Source organism: Columba livia, chromosome 22 (assembly GCF_036013475.1).
Source record: "Columba livia isolate bColLiv1 breed racing homer chromosome 22, bColLiv1.pat.W.v2, whole genome shotgun sequence".
In the NCBI taxonomy this organism is placed as follows: domain Eukaryota; kingdom Metazoa; phylum Chordata; class Aves; order Columbiformes; family Columbidae; genus Columba; species Columba livia.
In genome coordinates, this window is record NC_088623.1 from 4,439,596 (window position 1) to 4,462,442 (window position 22,847).

At 54.1% G+C, this 22,847-nt stretch overlaps 1 protein-coding gene across 1 annotated transcript; it reads right to left on the bottom strand.

The window, feature by feature from the left end:
- Positions 1-395: 395 nt before the first annotated feature.
- Positions 396-22,762, bottom strand: MAPKAPK2 (MAPK activated protein kinase 2). The gene is made up of 10 exons (XM_065038723.1): positions 22,305-22,762; positions 6,070-6,209; positions 4,328-4,392; positions 3,485-3,564; positions 3,250-3,376; positions 2,892-2,967; positions 2,662-2,786; positions 2,320-2,405; positions 2,104-2,184; positions 396-1,870 (listed from the first exon to the last, which is right to left on the bottom strand). The coding sequence occupies exons 1-10, from the start codon at positions 22,551-22,553 to the stop codon at positions 1,727-1,729; spliced, it is 1,173 nt and encodes a 390-aa protein (XP_064894795.1). The 5' UTR covers positions 22,554-22,762; the 3' UTR covers positions 396-1,726.
- Between the last annotated feature and the right edge of the window lie 85 nt (positions 22,763-22,847).

Consider the following 22,847-nt stretch of genomic DNA (forward strand, 5'->3'; position numbering starts at 1 on the left):
GGGAACTGCAGGGACAGGGCAGGGCTGGTGACAGCCCCAGGGCCACCCGTGTCCCAGCACCCACAGCCAGGCCACCACAATGGATGCGCAGTGTCCCCTGCTGGCACCCGGGCGCAGCACCCACGGCCACGTCCCCAAAACCCCAGCCTGGGATGAAATCCTATTTGCAGCAGCCAGGACAGACCTGGCCATGAGATCTCAAGCGACTGGCCCCAAGCAAAGAGATGCAGCATTTTCATCCTTGGAGCATCCCTAAAGAACAATCTGGGGGAGCTCAGCCTCTTTGGTGGAAAAGAAAAGAAAGCAGCAATTTCAAGACATCAGATGAGTGGTTGCCCAGCCTGGAGCATCAGGGTGTTTCTTCACAGCCACACAAGCAAGGAGGAGAGACTGGGTGACGCATTAAGTGTCTTTAATCCAAAGGACTGAAGAGCAGAGCGGGAAGATTAGTATAAGCCAACAGACAAAAAATTAAAAAAAAAAAAAGGGGGGATAAAAACTGGTTTTTAAAACAAATTACAATTCCATACAGTGTCTAAAAGATCTCCTAAAAACTAAACATTGCCTTAAAAAATTGGTTTTTTCCCCATTCAAACACATTTAACGCAGTGAAACATTATGACAAATAATAATAATAATAATAATTCATGGACTAAAGACTTGAGAGCAGCCATCCTGCTCTGAGGAGCAAAGGATCGCTCCCAGCTCCGTGACAGGAGCCAAACAGTGGTGGGGGGGCAGCAGGACCCCCAGCCCTGGCCAGGGAGGGGACAGTGCTGCTGTCCCAGCTCAAGCTACAGCCCCACACCATCGCCACCCCCTCCCCACACCACCTGCTTTTCCCTGGGGACCCCCCAGGACAGCATCGTCCCCAGGGCTGGGGGAGGCAGTCCCTGCAGAGTGGGGGGGGATGTGGGGGAGTCCTGACCTCCTGCTCATCCCCCCCGCCTTTCCCCCCTTGAGGTCAGAACTGGATTCCAGGCACAGGTACAGCCACGGTGGGGGAGCCACGAGCAGCTCCGCACCCACGGACACAACACACACCCCACGCACAGACAGACACACAGACCTGCCCCACGTGCCGCCAGGTAGAGTCAAGGCTTCCACGTCAGGGAGGGGTTGGGGGGATTATTTTTTGGCTACCCTGCTTTAAAAACAGCAGTTTTCCAGGCCGGCAAAGCAGCACGGTGGCCACGGGGACCCCCCCGTGCCAGCCCTGCCATGCACAGTAGGATGGGGACAAGGCAGCTGTCCCTCCCTATCCCCCCTCGACCCCCTCCCAAACCCAAAGCCCATCTCTAACCAGCACTCACACAGGGAACACGCTGTCTGGGTTTCAGCTCTACAGTAGTTTTTAAAAAATATTTATATGTTATATATACCCTAAAAAGGTCACCACAGGAATTTCCATGTCTTTGGAAGGAAGGAAAAAAAATAATAAAAATCAAAACTGTTTCACAAACGAAAGAGAAAATCCAATTATCGGCGGCGTTCACCTACAGGACAAAAACCTCCGGCCGAAACATGTGGATCTGACGGGGGGAATCTTACCACCTGCTCCAGAAAGGTCAGAAACACAGGTGAGTAGCTAAAAATAACTAGTCTGGTAAAAATGTCTGAATTCCATGCGCTCGATATAACAGTCTGTCTCTTTTTGTCTTTTTTTCTTAAAAAAAATATATATATAGTTATTGCTTTCTCAAGGGCCAGTGGGCACGGGGCACCCTCAGTGTGGCAGCGCAGCGGGTTCAGTGGGATTCGCTTTCTTCCGCCTCTTCATCAGCAAAGGGTTCGAGGAATCTTCGATCTTCTTGATCTTGATTTGTTCGTAGTCCACTCGCATGGTGGCCAGCGCGCTCGTCATCTCCTCCTGCGGGCAGGAGGCAGCACCGTCAGCAAAGCCGTGCACCCCTTTTTCCCCTGAACCCCCCATAGGAACAAATCACAGCAGGGTCTGAGCATCCCACCACCAATTTTCCCAGCCCGCAGGAGCCAGCACTCTCACATCGTGTGTGAATTAGCCCAGTTTGTGATGAGAAGGTGGAAGCGGACAGACCCCAGGTGGCACAGAATGTTGCAAGCAGCCACGGAGAGAGGTTTTACCTTCACGTCTTCCCATAGATCCTTCTCCTCTTTCAGCACACGGCTGGTGTGCAGCGGGGTCTGGGGCACCTGCATGGATTGCTGCGAGAGAGTGGAGGAGTGTGAGCTGGGGGCTGCAGGCATCCCATCCCATCCCATCCCATCCCATCCCATCCCATCCCATCCCATCCCATCCCATCCCATCCCATCCCGCTGCCTCATCAACCCCACACTCACCATGATCCAGGGGTGGTTCATAAACTCCGTTATCGTCATGCGCTGGGTTGGGTCCGTCTTCAGCAGGTTACGGATCAGCTGCTTAACTGGAAGGGTTTGGGTAAGGCTGGGAATTAGTTCCTGAGGGTGTTCTATCCCATGCTCCAACACCCATCAGTGGCCCCACGCACCCTCCATCCCCTCCATGACAAAGAACACACTCTGGTCAAACCCTTCAGCAAAAGCCTCTTGAGCAGAGAGGCAAAGCTGCTGCATCAGCAAGAGGTGACCCACAACATGCCCGGGCTCCCCACAGCAGGAGACCCCAGCCCAGGGACACAACATCGTAGGGACCGCATTTACCTTCCTCCGACACCTCGGACCATTCAGGATTGGGAAACTCATACTGGCCCATTCGGATTCGCTTCTTCATACCAGGTGAGATGGCCAGGCCGTGGTTGGAGTAGAAAGGGGGGTACCCGCATAACCTGTGCCAGGACGGGGAGCAGAAAGTCAGCGTGTTGCCCCAAAAGGCTCAGCTCCGCCACGGGTTTCTGGCTGCACCAGGATGGAGAGGAACCCGTGGGACTTACAGAATGTACATGATGACTCCGAGTGACCACATATCACAGGACTTGTCGTACTTCTCCGGGCCAAGAACCTCCGGGGCTGGTAAAGAGAGAAATAAAGTCCTGAGTTAAAGTGGCAGCACCAGGCAAGAGGGATCTACGTGGTCTGGGTGAAGGTGTCTCTGCTCATTGCAGGGGCTTGGACTGGGTGACCTTTAAATGTCCCTTCCAACCCAAACTATTCTATGATGGAGTCTCTAAGAGCTGCCTGCAGCCCCATGCAGCCTCAGCCACAGAGGTGATGGGCTGAGCACCATCAACCCCCCCGGCTCTACCCTCCAGCCCTGCAAACCTGCCGGCTCAGACCCCCCCAGCCACTTACCCACGTAGTACGGCGTGTAGCATGGGGTGGCCAAGGAGTTGTGCGTGGTGGTTTCTTTAGCAAAGCCAAAGTCCGTGAGTTTTAGCACAGCGTTGGGCCGTTTAGAGGTGTACAAGAGGTTTTCGGGCTGTGAAAAGACGGGGAAGAAGAAGTGAGCAGCAGAGCTGGAGGAGTTGTGGCATTGCCGTGGGCCTGGTGGGGCTCAGCATCACGGGGTGAGTATTTAGGATGGTACCTTCACATCCCGGTGCGCGATGTTGATAGAGTGTAGGTACTGGATGGCTTCCCCAATGCTCTTCATTATCTCTGAAGCCTCTGAAGCAGGAAAACAAACAAACATCAGAAACCTTTATAAGCAAGTTAAAACAAGCATTGCTCCTGGGTTACTCCACAGTCCAGGAGCCAAAGAGCCTGGCTGAGGCTAAAGAGGTTTCCTCTGCCCAAAGTGCCCCTTTTGAAGTAGAACACCCCCAGCATCCACCCCTGGGTCAGGAACCTGCAGTAAACAGGAGAGAAACTCCCCGGAGGAGGGATGGGGCAGGGTCCAGTCCCTGACCCCAAAACCCAACCACACAAGCCCCAAGGAGGGTTCACTCCAGGGTTGGGGTTGCTGATCTGGCCTCCAGCATCACCAGGGACCCCAAATCCACAGAGTAACTGGCTGGGAAAACTGTTCCCTATGGGATGTGGGTACAACAGGCTCAGGGTTTGGGTTGTGTGGGCATTTTTCATGGGCACAGGAGTAGAGGCGATGAGATTCATGAGACCTATGAGAACCACTGGACCTGGTCATCATTTTTTGGAGGGAGAGCGGGTGTTTCTGAAGGTCAGTGAAGCTCCTGCCAGTGCTGTCACGGGGTGGACTAAGCACAAGCACAGCTGGGAAAACATCCCCTAATCCTGCTCTTGACTGAGCGTGAAAAGTAGGGCCACTTGCACCTACATTCCTCATTCCCCAAGCACAAAACTCTGCTGGGAACTCAAAAGAGCAACTGAGGGAATGGGCTGGACCAGAGACTCCTATAATCAGCAAGAAACGGTCTAAAGATGAAAACCCAGGTCCCCGCGGGCTCCGTACCCCGTTCTGTGAAGGCTTGGTCTCCCCTGTCTTGAATTCGGCTGAAGAGCTCTCCACCGTCCAAGCTGGAAGAGAAGCAGGAGGCGTAAGATGCTGTGGTGCCCGTCTCGCACCCCGCGTGAGCGGAACCGAAACCTCTGCTGCTCAGCCAGGAGCTGCACAAGCTCAGCAAGACACAAACCCCTTTCTCCATCCAAGCCCTTGGGTCGGTGTTTCTGAGCACAGGGCACCTCAGAGCCTCCTTCTTCCAGAAAAGATTAGGGCAGAGGCTTCATGCTGGCGGTGGAGACACCGGGTTCAAACGGACGTGGTCTCCCCACCAGCCCACAGAAAAACATTTACAGTAAAGACAGCAAACATGGCTTGAACGTGGCGAGAGTGCTCCCGGTATGCCTGGCCTCGTTTCGCTCGCAAGCCAACCACCTTGCTGGCGTGCTAACCCCGTGCAGAAGTGCTGAGCAAAGATTGTGGCTCAGGCAAGGCGTCAGCAGTATTATAGAATCGTTGTATTGATATGGGCTCGTGGATGGGATGGGGGAGGCACAGACTGAACCCTGCTGCACCAGAGCAAGCTCTCACGTAAGATGTTGGAGAGCGACCATGGAAACCTTGGCGCGGTTCTCTTCCCAGGTACCCCAAGGAAAAACTCAGCTCCCAGAAAGATCAGGAGTGAGATCAGGATAATGCTCCATGAGAACAGGGATAACAGAGCTTCCTGTCCCTGCCTTATCTAACTCGAGCAGAAACACTTTCAGGCTTTCCCAGCGCAGATAGCATCTCCTGCCAGCGTCCTTGACGTTCACTAGACATCTGCAATACAGATAGAGTGCAGCTGCACGGAGCGCACGAGGAGACACATGTGCTCACGCTAAAAGTCAAATGGTGCCTTATTATGGGCGTCACACGCAGAGCATCCCTTGGACCGCAGGGAGCTACCACAGAGACACACTGCTGGGAGCTGTCACTGCCCCTGGGATTCATTTCCTACCATTCAACTACCGCTTTCTTCCTGCACGAGCTGATGCGCCGCACAAATCTTTTGCATCCCCAGGCACCCAGCGTGGTTCTCAGAAGCCTCTTCCCACACAAGAGCCAGCCGGGCGGCTGCCGTCGAAGCTCCTTGCACCCGCTGCCCCCCCAGGTGACCTACCAGCTTGCCAGAGGAGAGGTTTTGGCAAGGAAGCTGCATCAAATCACAGCTGCGGTTGGGATGTGGTTTCAATACTTTCCCCTTCATTCCTCCTCCTCCTCCCCAAGTTATATCAAACATCTACCCGAACCAGAGTCGCTCAACTGCTGCTGCAAGGTCTGCAGCAGCATTAATAGATGCACCAGCTCAGCTTGGCTGTGTGCTGCCCAGCAGACCCAGCCGCCTGCGGCTGGCATGCCAGGAACCCGCTGACTACCCCCACTTTCAATGGCCAAAGCAAGTCTGGTTATGATCTATCTGCAGCAATAACCACAGGCCTGAAGCCTCCTGACAGCCAAGCGAGTTTTTCAGAATGACTCAGAACCAGCGCAGCTCCCGCCGTCCCTTCAATGCCAGCGGTGCAGCGTCGCATCCAGGCCGAGCACCCCAACCACTCGTGGGCTGCTTCCCCCAACACAGCACCTCCATGGGGTCCCCGGCACCCCGACAGCCACGCAGGAAAGTGCTCACCCCCCTTTTTAGCATCTCCCAGCAGGGCTGCAGGTGCTCCAGTGGGGAGAGTCCACCTGCAGCAGCACTACTGGGGACTCACCACTCCATGACGATGAGCAGACACTTCCTCCCCTGGTAGAGGTTCTCGTAGACATCCATGATGCGGACGATATGCGCACATTGCGATGCCCTCCAGTGCAGCTCCACTTCCCTGCGGGCCTTCGGGCAGTCCTGCAGCATCTGCCAGAGAAGAGAGACCCCGTCAGCCCCGAATCCCCCAGGAGAACCAGGCTGTGACACCCCCCTAGCACAGCACCCACCTGGAGCACACACAGGGGCCAAGGGTGAGCATGGGTGCTCCCTGCGGGCGCATCGAAGCAAGCTCCAGTGTGCTCTGCAATGCCTCCATCCCCATCTAGTGGGAAGAGCGTGAAGCCGCCCGCTCTCATAAGCTCCTTGCCCTCCCTTCCAAGGCTGTAAAAGCTTATTCTGCTTCCCTGCCCTCCAAGATGCCTCCCAGATGCCCAACCAGCCTGTGCCACCAACCAGCAAGACATCTTACTGCATTTATGAACAAGCTTCTGCACACTGGTACACACACCGCTGCACCCCTGGGTGCCACCAAGCATCCTTGCTCTCCCCTTTGCAGCCCCCCTGGCTGTGCTGCCCACCCATCACCTCCTGTACAACATCATCATGCTCCATGGGGCTGGTAGGACCCTCCTGCTCTGTGCCAGGCACAAAAACAGATATCGGGAACAATTTCTTCCCCAAAGGGCATTGGAACAGGCTGCCCAGGGCAGTGCTGGAGTCACCACCCCCGGAGGGGTTGAACAGATGGAGATGAGGTTCTCAGGGACGTGGGGCAGTGCCAGGGGTGGGAGAATGGTTGGACTCAATGATCTCAAGGGTCCTTTCCAACCAAAATGATTCTACGATTCTAAAATTCCACAATTCAGAGGCCACCAGCACCCATCCACACGTGGCTGGGGAGGGGACAAAGCAAACAGCCAGATGTTCCCTAAAAATAGCAGCTTTTCTCACAAGCAGCAGCAGCTCTTTACTGAAGCTCTTGCCCTTCCCAGGGACAACCCACAGTTCCCAGGTGCAGGAAGGATTTGCTCGTCTGCCACAGCCTATTAATTACCATGTTTGTCAGGATAAACAACCAGCCTTAATTATTAAACTCCTAAATATAGAGCAACAAACGTGTCTATCTTAAGTAGAGTTCATTTTCCTTCCTGTCTCCAGCAGCTCTTGGAGCCAGGATTAGCAAAAGGTACAGGAGCAGATCTGCACCTCGGTGCGGCAGCAGGAGGGGGCACGTGGAAACGCATCCCACCCCCATGCACAGCGGCAGGGAACAGCAAGTTTGGTCATTTTACCAAGCCAGACACAGAAACGTACTTCTTGCCCCCCTGTCCTTTCTCAGGGCTGCTCGGTGAAGGAGAGCGCCCAGCTGGTGAGTGGAAAAGCATCAGCCCCTGGATGCTTTGCTGGCCTGGCACAACCACCCTTTACACAACCACTTTACATGGTTTGCACCAACAGCTTCGGGTGAAAGGAAGACAGGGCAGGAGGTTGTTCAGTCCCTCCTTGCTCCGCCGTTGCTTAATTACCCTAAAAACCGGATCCTGCTGAAGCAATAAGTGAGTGCAGCGCCAGCCCCCCCAGCAGCTGCGCAGGCAGGGAAGGGGCCTGGAGAAAAGCTTGGTGGTTATTTGCAGCTCCTTCCCGAGCAACCTGGCACAGGGAGCCAGGAAACTGAAGGGAAAATAAAAATACAAAACAAAAAAAAAAAAAGAAAAAAAAATAAAAAGAGAAAAAAACACTTTTGTAATTATGCACTGGGAAAATTGAACAGCAGGAAGGTGACAGTTAACATAATTCTGCACAAGACAAACAAGAGATGTACAGAAATACATCTCTAATTTTTAAAGGCCACTCAGAGCACTTTTAAAGGGCCTTAATTGTATTTCTAATGAACTAGGAGGCAGCAGCCCCCATTACCTGTACCAGCACAGCCCTGACGTTTGCTTTTGTACTCAGGCACCCGCGGGCAAGCAAACAGCTGCCCTTGCGCTCTCCAAATGCGGGATGGAGAGGCTGCTCACCCGCCTGGCAGAGGAGCAAATTAAACCTCTTTAAGAGAATCATTTGGTCTATTTAGGACATGTTCCCTGTGGCAGGTGACAGCGTGGCGACAAGGAGCTGAAGGCCAAACGCAAGGAGGCTGCGTGGGGCTGGCTGTTGCTGCTGTGGGGGGACGCGGGAGGGATGCAGCGGTGTCCAAACCATATATTTCTTGGCTCGCAACAAGGAGGCTGGAATGGGAAAAGCATCTCATGTTTCCTCGAGGTTCAGCAAGGGTGAAACGCCCCCATCCCACGCCAGCTGAGGGTACCAGCCTGGGGTCACTGTCCCCTCCCAGCAGCTTCGGAAGCAGGAGATTTTGCAACTGCAGCAATCCAGAGCACAGCCAGAGTTAACCCTTCGCAGAGGGGAGACGCAGCAGATGCACAACCCGCTGGAAACCCCCGGCAGCCCACAGCTGCTCTCAGTTCAGCTTTTCCATCTCTCTTATCTCCTGTTCCCCTTCCAAGGGAGGGCTCATTGAAGACCAGACTCTTTGCTATTTCAGATGGGAAGCATTGCTCTCACCCAAGCAGGAGAAAAGGGCTTCAGCACCAACATCCCAGGCACCGCCACGGGCAGTAACTGGATCCCGGTGTTACACAAGTGTCCCCAGAACAGGGGACAAGGGCAGCGCTGCGCTCATTCACACACAGACGAGTTGTGAGCATTTCCCTTGATGCGGGGTTAGGTGCTTTAGATGTAGCTTTGCAGCTGGTGCAGGTCTTTGCACCTCTTCTCATCATCAGAGCATTTCTCAACGTCCTGACGTCCCTTCAGTAGGTGTGACAGGGCAGCCAGGAAAGCTGTGACAAACCTGAGCTCTGCACTGTCCCCTCTCTGCTTCCCACCAGGCCTGCAGGAAAGGATGGAAAGCAGGGAAAGGGCCACTCCACCCTCATCGCGATTGGGGAAGAAATGCAGCTTTCAGCCTCATTTCAGCTCTCCTCGCAGCAGCTTGACACCTCCGAGATTTCGGCAGACGGCGTTTGCTACCATTCTGTGCCTTGGCTCAGCCCAGCTCCCCCAGGAGCCACTACATACTGCAAGAGAAATTAGTTATGTGCAAAGCTAAATGCACTCATTAGCTTCGTTAAAGCCCCCAAGCTGAGGGCTCTAAAACCAGTCGCATCAGCGGACGGTGCAGCCCCTGCCCCTACATGCTTGGGACCCCCCTGGCAGCAAATGCTCCTCCTGGGCTCCTACAGCAGCTGTGGGCTTTTCACCACCTTTGAAAGACAAACCCTAGAAACAGCTTCTGAAAACAAAACAGCTCATGGGGGCATCTGCAGGGGGATGGCACCACCCAGCAAACCCAAACCTCGTCAAGCTGCATCCGCAGCGCAAGCAATGGGGCTGCAAACTGAGTGGGCTCCAGCCAACCCTGCTGCTCCCCATGGCCATCAAAAATGAGATTTAGCTCAAAGAAAAAGGGCCGAGGGGTCTGTCGCATTTCTTGGCAGCACATAGAGCTGAATTTTCCCCCCCATCATGTCACACCGAGCACAGTGAAGGCGGGTGGGTGCGAGGAAGGAAGAAGGATGCCAGAGAAAACACGGGGGCCGGAGACGCTCACGTTGCCTCGCACGCACGCGTCCTCCTCTGGCACCGCTGATTCAGTCTCGCCGCCTCCTCCCGGGATGCTGAGCCATGAATCACACCAGGTTCCCAGCTCCCTCCTCCACCGGCACAGCAAGAGGTCCCAAACAACACCGTCCTATCCTGCTGCCACCCACTATGGGTGCCACCACAGCCCCAAACACTGCTGCCCTTCGGTGAGCCATGAGAACACGGCACACTCACCCAGACTAGCAAAATATCCCCATCCAAGAGCCTGTGAGCAAAAACTCATCTCCCATGGGTGATTTCCATGAAAACTGAGGATCAGGCACATACCAGCATGCCGAGCCGTTCATTTTCCAGGGCTGCCCCTCTGTGTTCTGGCTTCAGCTGCTCTCGCAGGGAAGTTATTTTTATTTCCGTGTCTATTTTGATCACACCTCGGTTCCCAGCGGAGCAGCACACCCCACATGCCTTGCCCCATGCGGCAACCGCCTCTCCAACAAACCCCTGCAACAGGAGCGCACCCATATCCCAAGGAGCTCCCTTTGGGACCCGCCTGCACCACGGGGGTTAAAATAAACCGTTCTTAAGTTGCCATAAAAATAAACCTACAGTAAAGAAAGGGCAGGCTGTCACCCTCCCAAGTTATCCGCAGGGAAGCAGAGCAGAGGTTTCCCTGCCTGGACTGCACACACAGGCTCCGGGTTCCCCTAGCACGGGGCAAGGAGCATTTTTTCCTAATAAAGTCAAAGGGTTTCTCTTCAAAGGATTTGCCTCTTCTCATCTTTCCACACGAGCTAGTTGCCAACTGGCGTCAGCTACTTAACACATTTGTCGAGCCGGCGCTGGATGCTTTGCACAGGCTGTTCCCACCTCGCAGCGCCGGAAAGGCAAAGCCCCATTGCCCCCCGCACCCACACAATAAGACACAGCCCTGGGGGACCTGGATCAAGCTGCTCATCTCCTGTGTGTCTTTTTTTCTGCCTTTAATGCCAGTGCATTTTGGGAGCCCGCAGGTAATCACCTCAAAGCTGCTCCAGCCTCTGCTGAAGGCGGTTCAGAGGGAGCAGGCGGCAGAAGGGCATGGAAGCAGCAAAGCTCCATTCTGCTTTTACCGTTTATTAACTATGAAAGAGAAATAAAATCAAGAGTCCCAAAGCCCATGAGAAGAATTATGTTACCAAACACATGGAAATTCATGGTTCAATCACAATGCATAACAACTAAACATGCAGCTCAGGAAACCTCCCACACATCATCGTGGCTCTTACATAAACCATTACATTCACCCCAGCCCCACTGTTGACATCCACCACCACCAGCAGCGCTTAGGCAGAGGCAAAGGGGCTTTCTGAAGCTGAGGGTAATTTCTGCTCTCCCCATGCACATGGAGCCACAGACAGCCTGTGTCTGGAGAGCTTTAAGCTCCAACAGACCAGGCAAAAGCCTCATCCTCATGTTGGTTTTACCAAGGGAAAGCCAGAGAGAAGAGGTGACATGTCTGGAAGAGCCACCACACATGGGTCCCACAGCATGTCCCATGCTGGGGCGACTATTTAGAAGAGTGGCTGCTGCTCTCTGATGGTGGTGGCTTCATTAGAGCCTCACACGTTGCAAGGCAGGACAGGACCAACCACCAGCTCCCCACCTTCTGGAGGTACCACCAGCACCCAGGTGGATGCTGAGGCTTTGACCATACGGGCAGCACGCGAGTGAAGTGGCTTCATCCCCACCTCTGCGAACAAAAGGTCATCCCACACATTCTCTGGCCTCAGGGAAGATGGAGATGTTGGAAAAAGCATCCCAGCAGTAGAGAATTATTTAGATTAGACAGAGCGACAAAGAGCGAGCAAGCCTAGAGACGCAATTCAGGCCGAGCAAACGCGAACTGACACACACGCTCGAGCCTCTCAGCTGCATTCTCTGAGCCTGAATTAGCAGAGGAAGACCTGGAGCTATCGAGGGAAAGCTTTGCCCCCGCATGGCCGCACACAAGCAATAAGGCAGGCACGAAGATGCTGCGTGTGCGAGAGGCGAGCTGAAAACCCTAAAAACCCCAGCAGAAGCAGCCAGCACACTGACAGAGGCAGATGTTGGAGCATGCAGCCTTGTCCCTGCTCCTGGGGGTGATTTTGCAAAGGGGCAGAGGATGGAAATGGGGCGAGGGAAGAGGCAGCTGTTGCACAAGGAGACCCACAGCACCAGTTGGTTGCACAACACTCCATGCCCAGGTGCTGCCGGGTCCCCTGCCCACAGCTCCCAGGGGGGTCCATGCCCACCGGGGGATGCTTAGGACCCCCCATCCCACAACCACCCCCTCCCCAGGGCATCTGCTGAGCATTTCCTCACCCCACTCTCCCCTGCGACAGATGCAGCAGCTATTCAGCCTTTTCAGGCTGCAACAAAAGCCTCTCCAGGCACACAAAGGCGAAGAGCAGAAGAGAAGCCTGGGCTTAAATAAGAGCCACCTGCCAGAGGCTCGTGTCCCTCGCACAATCGGGGTGCTCCCCCCCCCGGCCAGCCCTGCTCTGCAGGACCCATTTCCCTGCAGCAAAAATACTCTTGGGCACATTGATTTCAAGGAGACGAAGCTCTGAAGCGGGTGCTCAGGGGAAGCCCCCTGGATGCCGAGGGAAGGGCCACCAGCATGATGGGGACATCAGGGACGAGGGCGGAGGGAGGGGACGGGTAGGAGGGGGCTGCGAAACTCGCGGGGAAAAGTCAAAGCAGGTGAATGGCAACAAGGCGGCAGCACGAAGCATCCTCGCTGACTCACGACACCAGCAGCAGGCTGGAGCTGGTGTCTAATGATGAGAAATAGAGAGTTTCAGCTTCACTTATCTGAGAAAAACAAAATTTAGGGGAGCATTCAGTCCCAGGTTTTTGTTTGGGTATCATCCTCTTCCTGTACGTCAGAAACAGCGCTGGGTTTTGGTGATGATGGATTCTTTTCACTTGATAACTCGTCTCTCCAGAAGGCACCAGGCCAAGATGTCAGCCCAGGCATTAGCCATGGTTGAACAGTGTCATCATGTCCTGCCACGCAGGGGGACATCCCAGGGAGCAGAATGGGCTGGAGCAATGGAGCCACCACCCAGGCCAGAACCTTCCTGTGAATCCAAGGGGGACAGAGCAGGTCCTGATGGAGCAGATACCTTCATGTGAGACACAGCTGTGGCCACTGGATCTGCTCCACATGCAACCCCTTTACTGTTGCCTCCTTGTAAAGCTTCAGGGATGGGGTGAGGTCCAACCCCTCCCCAAGCCGCGTCCATTGCCAGATTTCCTACCAGAGCTGCCGGGCTCGTGAACGGAAAAGTGCACATATGTGCTTTTATGATAGGAAGTGGTTGATCTTCGCAGGCATGATTAATACAGAAACAAACACTAATGTAACCATTAACTCAGCACTGACCTGTGTCCTTTGCACTTCCCTCCCACAGGCACAGCTGGAAAAAAATGTTAAGAAAAAGACCTTCTCACCCCAGGCACAGCACATTGTCACCTCCACCAGCCCTCTACAGCATGACCGGGGGCTTTCCCTTGTATGTCAGACAGAGAGACAGACAGACAGGCCCAGCCTCTGCTGATCCTGGAGCAGTGTAAATGAATACATATTGAAATATATATATTTAAAGAAAAACAAAACACAAAGCCACATGGAGGCCAACCACTCTTGAAGCGCCATTCACCCCCCGCACTGGAAGTGGCACAACCTGGGGACACGTTTCCTCCACCCATGCCAAGCCTGAGGAGGGGTTTATTTACACAACCTGCGAGCCTGGTGACGACAGCACATTTTGCACCGTTCTGCCCTTTCCTTGGCTGTTTGTTTAGTAGAGTTTCACCCTCGTCATGGGCTTTGTCACCACCAGGGCACAGCAAACATATCCTGGAGAGGCTGGGATGCACACCCCAACCATCCTTAAACTCTTGCAGCTGGGAGGAAAACACAGTTGCATTTCTATTTTTAAAAAGCCCTTCTCTGCATCCTGCTGGCACCTCATGAAAGCTCTCGGGACACGGGGGTTATTATTAGCTCCCTCCAGGCTTTCGGCAGCCCCGAGAGCCTCCACGGCACCTGTTGGCAGCAGCCACAGAGCCCAGGGGGTTTGGTGAAGCCTGGACGGAGCCCAGACCACCAGCATTGTAACCTCAAAATACCTCAGCCAACAAGCATGCAAAACTCATTGCAAAGCGTCTGGGTGCACACACCTCCAAAAACATCATCACAGGAGAAACCTTCAGCCCCTCCGTGTTACCAGGAGGGAAACTCTGGTCTCTAAAGGCTGCTCCCACAAAGAGATCCTGCCCAGCAGAAACCAGCACAGAGCGAGGGGTCCACAGCAGAGGTTTTACATCCTTGCATCTTTTCGATATACAACAAAAGCACAGGCACTTTGGGAAAGACTCGCTGATCGTCTCATGGATGCCCAGTACCCCACTGCTAGCCAGCGTTTACCAGCAGGCTCCTTGATTTCTCACCAAACAGAACAGACAGCGAATGCTTTGGGCACATTTTGCCTGGTAGATTAGAATAGAAAGGGGGACAAAAGGATGAAAGCAGGGCTATTTAAACAAACTACCAAAAACACCTCCTCTTGCAGCTACTGCTGCTCCTCCAGCAAGCCAGGCTGTTCATCTCAGGTATTCCCATACCCAACCCTTAAAAAGAAACCCCATGGACAGACAGCCTTACTGACACCAGCTCACCCCAGGGAAGCCCTGGGGCACAGGGAGAAGCTGATTTCTCCAGGCTGGCCACGGGCTCCCAGGTCCTGCTTTGTACGAATTTAAGCTTTTTCAATCCCACTTATTCAGGAGAAGGGCTTAGGGCTGTGGGGAGCCAAAGAGCAGACAGGGCAGCCTTTGTGCGGCTCGGCTGCCCGCCCACCCAGGGCTCCAGCAGCCCCAGTGACACAAACGTGCGGACCCTCACGCTGGGAATAGGGTCACTCCTTGCTGGGAAAAGCACTGTGGACAAAAATAAACACCTCGGCAAGTCTCTACCAATCTCCTAAGGGGAAGATGTTCTCTCTGGGAGCCCAGGCAGATGTAACCGCAACACCCCCAGGCTCCCCAAAAGTCATGCCCTGCACCAGCACTGCCCATGGCATGGGAGGTACCCACCCAAAAGCATCAGATTCACAGCTCTGACGACTTCCAGGAGATAAGCCGGGTTTAAACTTTCTGACAAGCCCGCCCTTCCCAGCACAGCAGCCACTTGCGCAAGAGCTGCCGGGGTTTTCTGCGCAATCTGCCCAGTGAGATGGGCAGGGAGGTTGCGAAAGGGCTGCAGAGGACAAGGGAGTCATGGCAAAGTCTGGAGGGGACCAGGCGGGTGGGAGGAGGCTGGTACAGGTGACAATGGCTTCATATAGCCCCATGGCTCCTGTAGCCCGACCGTGTCGGAGAGCAGCATGGCCGTGAGAGCCAGTGCTCTGCAGGTGACACCTTTTTGCTAAAACAAGCGAACACATAGTATGTTAAAACTCTCCTGAAGCAAACACTGAGCTGGTAGATGCAATAATGCTGTCAGTATTACTGAAAATAAAACCATATCTCTCCTCCCAGACCAGCTCCCCCCGCTTTGTTTTTTTCCTTAAAGTAGGTTGAGGATAACTATGCGTACTTGCTGGTTTGTTTGGCTCTGATCGTATCTGCTTTCCCCCCAGCCCAGCTATGATGCCGTGGATGCCATCCCCATTTCCAAGCAGCACCGCTTGCACCCAGCTCCCACCCGCACCTACGGGCACAAGAAGCAACAAGCTGCAGCTACTGGAATTGAAGGTTGAGCGGCCAAATTTCCACAGCCCCATCGTGCATTCCAGCCATATTCCCTGAAAATGCGCATTGGGCGGGAGGTCTGAGAAGCCTTTCAGGAGGCTGCCCCAGCTCAGTGCCATGTACCAGGGCCAGAGGAGAGCAGCAGATGGAGAGGGCAGTTGCTCCATTTCTGAACATTTAGCAGAAGACGTTCCCACCCGCGTCCACCCCATGGAAACCCAGGAGGTGTCATACCCCTTCGGACCTGTTCCAGTGTGAGATGTGTATGGCAATGACAATGCTGAGCCAAATTTATTGTCCTTTTCTGGGGCCAGCAGAGCTGGAGAGGTTGAATTCAAGAGGAGCGCCCAGGGGAGCTGGCTGCAGCCACACAAAGCGAGGCACCAAAGTTAACTATGATGAAGGGAAATGAGTCCATCCCTCCACTGATTCCAAATCTATAGCCCAAACTGGGTAAGGATACCTAGGAAGAGCAGGGTTGCAAAGTCCCAGCCTGGCTGGGTGCCCCAGGAACATTCAGCTCTGGGCTTGCGTTTTGAACTTTATCTCTAGTTTAGGCTACAGCTTGCTGGACCAGCCAGGCACATAATCACATGCAGCCCTGACGCCAATAGCTTAAATAATCTCATTACATATGACGGCAAACGCTGTGCCGGCTGAAAACCACTTGAGCCAACGTGCTCACCTGTCCTCTCGGCTGGGAGAAGGGACTTTGTCAGAGCAAAGCAGCTGTATGGGAGTAACTCAGGAAGATGCTGTTGTCCTCCCTGGCAGCATCAGCCTGAAGACAAAGCTGCAGAGAAGCTCCACGTGCTCCCCACAGTGCTCAGAGAGAAGCCACACTGGTACCCATTCTGTAAGCCCCTCCTGATGGCAGGTACTGTCCCACCACCCTCCAAATGACATTTTTGTGGCTCACAGAATCTCCAGCAAAGCTCATGTATTGGGTCCTTTTAGGTCAGGGGGTTCTACCAGCACTCACAGCCATTAGTCTCTTCCTGAGGCCATGAAGTAAACACCAAGTTAATGCAACCATTAAACCCTCCAGTCACTATAATCCCTACCTCAAATTGGTAAGATCTTAAAAGGCTGAAGTCTTTGAAATGATTCAGCCATGAGGTATAAAGAAACAACAGCTTAAAAGGCTGTTAAAGCTCTCTGCATTCAGATTCGCTCTTGCGTGCCCTGCTCTAACCCCCGTGCACTGCTCCCCGTCCTTCTCCAGAGGGGAACTGGCCAGAGAGACAAGAGCCCTCTCCAAAATGAGCCTCCAGGCACCAGTCACGCATACAGTCCTCATGCTGGCCAGAGCTGAAAGGAGAATATATTTTAGCATCCTGCAGCCAGGAGAGATGAGGAGCATCCAGAGGGGATGGGGCTGCTTTCAGTGGGATACAGGTCTCAGGAGCTTTTAAAATTAAAGCAGGGGGGAGATTCAGGCTGGACATGAAGAAGAAATTGCTGCCCTTGAGGGCGGTGAGAGCCTGGCCCAGGTTGGCCAGAGAGGTGGTGGATGAACCACCCCTGGAGACATCCCAGGCCAGGCTGGACGGGGCTCTGAGCAACATGAGCTGGTGAAGATGTCCCTGCTCATGGCAGGGGTGGCACTGGGTGAGTTCTGAAGTTCCCTGCCAACCCAAACCATTCTGTCACTCTATGATTCTAAAATCCAGTGTCCCCACCAGAGACAACCATGATGCTCAACAGCTCTGGACTACACTGAAACACTGACCAAAAGTGACTGCCCAGGCTCAGGCCAGGTTCCTGGAGCTGATGGTAGGATCACCTTGGTCCTCACAGATCCTCCCCCCACCAAACCCTTCCTTTTCCAAAACCAGCCTGCAATCTCAGCAGACCCTCTCCTGGTTCCTGCCCACACCCCTGCCTGCAAAGGGGAGAGGAGCTGAACGTACCACGGCTGCCCGAGGACATCTGGCCAGAGCGGAGCCCCAGCAGAGCCGCCCTGGGCCGCTGCAGACAGCCCCGGCGGGACGGAGGGGAGGCAGCGCGTTATTCTTGGAAACCAGGAGGTGAGGTCATGCTGCCTGAATGCTGCAACTTGAGGCCAGGCGCGCGGGGCCAGTTGTGCTTGGAGAGGAGCCTGATTTCTGCAGCCGAGCGAGGGCCGTCGGGAAGCCGGTGACGTCTGGAGGAAAGGGTTGCTTCACGAAGGAGGGCTCTTTCCTCCCAGGCTCTCAGCAGAGAGAGCAAACCCCAGCAAAAGGGTTGGGTTTAAAATAGTATCAGCTACTGCCTGTGCTGCAAAGCACTTGGACCACCCTGGTGTGGGGCATGTGAGCCCACCATGAAGGCTCAGGAGATGCCAAAGCCAGAGCCACACTGCTCCCTGTGCCACAGGAACGGTCCAATGGCCAATTCTGACCCAGACTCTCCTCTGGATGCCTCACACATACCCGCACAGCCCATCAGGGGTTCATCCCATCGGATCCCAGAGCACATCCTGGAGGGTTCTGGGAAGAGAGAAGTCACCAACTCGCTCTTTCACGCTTCCTAGGCAGGAACTTTCTGGCAGTTTTCATCATCTGTGCCTACCCATCATCCAGCAAACACACTAGGAGACCCAGCTCTTAGTCTGCCCAACTTCAAATTATTATTTATACGCTGTTTTGAATGCTTTGGAATAATCAGCACGTGTCTGACAAAGCTCAGCACCTGCTCTGCGTTGCTCGCTACCTGGAGGCAGAGCCAGCACCTCGGCAGAAAACTTGACAGAGTCCAGCAGGAGCTTGGTGTGAATGATAAAATAATCGTTTTAGCTGGCCATATTGGGCTATTCCATCGCACACAGAGAGGCTGGATTTTCACCCTGCAAGATTTCTGCAAGTGAAGGATTCATCCTGGAGTGAGCAGCTCGGCCCCTAAACCCAGTCTCGCTTCTGACAAGCTGCAAGACCTTCGGTAAATCACTGCATCGCTGTTCCCCACCTCCGAAAATGTGGGAAACATCACTCTGCTTTGGTAAGACCTGTGGCTGATGGCATTAGATTATTATTAAGAGGAAGAACCCCACCACTTCCTGAGCATGTGCCAAAGGAGAAACCAAGCCCCTGCTCCCAGGCCTTTATCAGTCCTTCTCAGTTGTAGGTTTGACTGCTCTGAACGTGTAATGTATTTAGAAAAGATTATGGTAGATCCTAAATGGTTTAAATAAACCCAAACCCCGAGTCAGCAGGCTTCTTTGGTCAATAAATCACTGCCTTGGAAGAGTCCCAGTGATCACACTACACTTTCCACAGCTTTTCGACCACGGCTTGCACAGAAGGCCACAGCAAAGACATTTCTGGTTATATAAAATACATGGTAGAATTAGGAAAAAAAAATCCTTCCACCGAGAGGGGAACAGAAGTACAGCAGACACATAGCTCAGCTCCCAGCTACAAGACGCCTGCCCCATTGCCACAACAGGCATCTTATAACGATAATAAACCACACAAGTACTGGGCTCCTTCCTTCTTCTCTACCAAAGGAACCATCCCTCACAGATTATCTGATGAGGCTGAGAACGAGACTGAGAGGGTTTCACAAACATGCCCCGAAATACCAAGGGTGCTCAAGAAACAGGGCAGGTTTGCAAACAGTCTCAAAGGTCCTGCAAAGCTCTTCCAAGCTCACCAGCCCAGGTGAGGATTTCCTGCTTTGAAGCTGGGGTTAGGATTAAGGTTTGCTAATTTGTTTTAAAGGAAACCCGCTCCACAAACAGCTCCATCAAGTGACACGTGCAACAGATTAAAACTCACCATCCACCATTACCGGCCACTACTCTCTGGTCTGGCTTACTGATTTCCTCACCCAACTAAGAGAGCCAGCCATCAGCCCAGTATCCGGCCTAAAGATTAGTCTTCAGAGTGGAATTTGCAACAGGCAAGACAGACCTTGCTCCCAGCCCCACTGTCGCAGCCTGAGTCACTAATGCCAACAGCCTGACCACAACCAACAACGCCAAGTCAGGTCAGCAGTGACCTACATACAGCAGTCTCTACCGAAATTACAAGCCTCATTCTGCCGAGTAATAAATCACACCAAGGTACAAAGAAGAAAGGGGTAAGAAACCACCTAGACTTTGCATTTCAGTTCCGTTCATCACCTCTCCATGGACTTTATGTCCTCGCCCTGCAGTAAATCACTGCGCATCAAACAGGGTCAAGTCGTGGGTCAGTGGGACTGTCAGTGGCCTGCTTCCCATCAGATAATTCAGAGATGCCACACTTCAAGTATTGCTCGATACCAAAACAATAAAATAGAAGCGAGGGTGGGAAACTAACAAAATAAACAGTAACTCCTGTTTTCACCTGGGTACTATACCAAAATTTAACTACCACACATCAACTCGCACACATTTTATTTAATGATGCGTCTCTGCCATGGACTATTGCATTGGACAGAGGAGAAAATTGGCTGTAACGTTTTCACTGCTGCTGGAATGGTGTCTCCAACCTCACACTCTCCTGGAACACCGAAAAGTTCGCTTAAGCAAAGTGACTCTCAGCAAAACCCTAATCCAAATGCAGCTCTCTGTTTGGGAGAAAGAGGTTTAATGGCATAGGAACTGCTCATGATCCAAAAGGAAGCACAGCATAACCAGAAGACACCATTAATATCAGAGAGAGATACAATTGTTTCCCTCCAGCGGAGGATTGCATTATTATAAAAGATTCTGGAACAGGAAATGTAAAGAGCAATGTTCCGAATGGAAAGGTTTGCTGCACAACCAAAGCAGGCAGCACAGAGAGAGTTCAGCTGTGGCTTCTGGCCGTGGGCCATCAGGATTCTTTTAAGCATCATCTGAAACATGACAACTCGATGCAATCATTTCTGTGGATCATGCTTTAGGTCATCTTTCCACAGTGATGCAGCCCATGAGTAATTCAGGTCCAAATACCTCTCCTCAGGTCTCTAACTGAGATGTTATCCCGGCTGCGTGTCAGAGGAGGGGATGAAGTCAGCTCACATCGCGTCTAGGGCAGAGTTTGGGCTGAGCAGTTCAGTCCAAATACAATAATCAAATAACCCACGCCTGTAGCTCATGAGCTGGATACACACCGGCCCATCCAAGAGCCTGAACTCACAGAGTAGCACTTTTTAAGGGGCTGGAAGGAATCACTTACAGTAGCAGCTGTGCTGCTCTTTGAAAAGCCAGACACATATCCAACCACCCAGCTGAGCTCTTCTCTCCCGGGCAGGGACGTGTGAAGAGGCCGGGGAAGGGGACAGAGGGAAGGTGACCAATGTTTTTCCAAAACAGAGATTCAGCACCAAATACACCTCACCTTCCAAGAGCCATGCAGATGTTCTGCACCATGCTCCTACATTACAATGTGAAGTCTCGCGCTCCAAGACGTTTTTCAACGTGGCCAAGGAACAAACATGACTCGCGGCACTAAGTCCCGGCCCCATCTGCTGCACTGCGCTCTGGTGCGGGTGGGATAACGGCACCAGCCCCAGGATCCGACCATCCTACAGGGGCAGGGAGGAACCGCCGGCATTCGGTCTCCTCTGCGCTCCTTCCCCTTTCAGGGCTACAAAAGGGAAGTGCAGGAATCTGAGCTTTAAATACTTGAGTCAACTGCAGAAGCGAGGAGGAGCCCGGCTGTCAAAACAGAAGAGGATTTCAGCGATTTCCAACCAAACAAGATGACAATACATGCCATCTCGGAGTACTCATGAGAAATGCCTGCATTTCCGAAGGAAAAGTCAAACTTTTATTGCTCAACTGAACCCCCCTCCTTAACTGCAGGGATTCAGCACTGTCCCTTGCCGACCTCACCACCCCCACGATGTGACTTGTGCCTCTGAAGCCACTTGTTCATTCATTCATTCAGGTTAGGAATCCCAGATACCAACAGATGGGCAGCTCTAAAAACAAAAGCGGTGGGGGTTATGGATTTAGGTGGGGTTTTTGTAGCCTTCACGGTTCTCAGGGTAACACCGAGGGTTTGAACAGCTCATGTGTGGGCACAAATTGCACGGATGCTAGAGAACACGGCGCTCCCGCCGTGCAGACTGCCTGTACCCACGTCACCCAGCGCCGCTCAGCGTGTCGTGAATCCATTCAAACTTCCCCAAGTCCCTCCGGCAGGGAGAACACGCTCCCCACTTCGCTCCAAAACCTCCTTTGAAAACAAGGGAACTGTCGCATCACTGAGCGTGTGCTAAAATACACCTTTGCAGCTGCTATTTACCTACGCGTCTTTCAAACAAAAAGAAGTTATGGACAAGGGGTAAACACAACAACAATGAAAAATTCACAGTCTGGAGCAGGGGATGACAGCTACTCGGTGTCACAAACCATTTCAGATGGTTGGAGCCAGGAGTGACCTGCCAGCAGACAGGGACACCCAGGCAGCTGCCCACATGTACACAAAGTGCTACGAGTGGCTCCGTGCAGGAAAACCCCCGTTTCCAGATGTCACCCCACGGGGTGACAAAAGCCAGGCCAAGGGCTCCTCTCTGCTCCAAACCCCCCAGGTGGGCTCCCCAGATGTTAGATCAGAAAGCCGGAAAGCCACCTCTCGATGCTTTTAAAGGGGCAAAAACAAAACAAAACAAATTAAAGCATGGCGGGCCGGCCGGGCAGCAGCCGGCTCCATTGTCCCAGCCGGCTCAGCCGCATGCCCCGCTCCCGGTTCCTGCTGTTGCTGCCCGTTGTCCCGTGGCCGGCCCCGGCGGGACCCCCCCGCCCCGCAGCAGACACCTTCCATCACTGTCAGGCAGCGCCGCCGCTGCCCGCTCCTCCTGCCCCTTCCGCGGCGGGGCGGGGGCAGCCCGGAGCCGCCCGCCCGTCCGGTCCCCGTCCCCCGCTACACCCCCGCTATATCGAATCCCCTTTCGCACCTTGAGAGCGAACTTCTCCCCGCTCTTCTTACTGAAGATCTCCAAAACTTTCCCGTTGATCCCCAAGCCCAGCACTTGCGTGGTGACCTTGTAGTCGTCCGTGATGGCATTCTTCCGGATCTGCAGGCCGCCCTTCCCCGGGAACGGCGGCGGCCCGTGGGGCAGAGCGGCGGGCGGCGGCGGAGGCGGCGGCTGGGGCGGCGGCGGGCTGGGGAAGCCGGCGGGCGGCGGCGGCGCTCCGGAGAGCATGGCGGGCGGCGGGCGGGCCGCGCCGACCGGGCGGGCGGGCTCCGGGACTCGCAGCCGGCGGAGCCCCGTGGAAGCGGGATGGGGCGGGGGGGTGAAGCAGCGCCGCCGCCGCCGCCCCCCGCCGGTGCGCCCCGGCCCCGAGAAGAGCGATCGCTCCGGTGCGGCGGCGGCTCCTCCTCCTCCTCCTCCCGGCGCGGCCCGGCTCTGATGTCAGCGCCTCGCCTCGGCCGGCCCCGGCCGCCGGGGGAGGGACGGGGCGGGGCGGGCACCGGGCCTGCGCCCGCCGGGACGGGG

What these genes read in the sequence shown, in the direction of transcription:
- MAPKAPK2 (XM_065038723.1), bottom strand. Translation starts at nt 22,553, where the DNA reads ATGCTCTCCGGAGCGCCGCCGCCGCCCGCCGGCTTCCCCAGCCCGCCG. An exon ending in TCGCGCACCGGGATGTGAAG is followed by an intron (nt 3,377 to 3,484) that starts GTACCATCCTAA and finishes GTCTTTTCACAG; the next exon opens with CCCGAAAACCTCTTGTACAC. An exon ending in GGAGTCATCATGTACATTCT is followed by an intron (nt 2,787 to 2,891) that starts GTAAGTCCCACG and finishes GTCCTGGCACAG; the next exon opens with GTTATGCGGGTACCCCCCTT.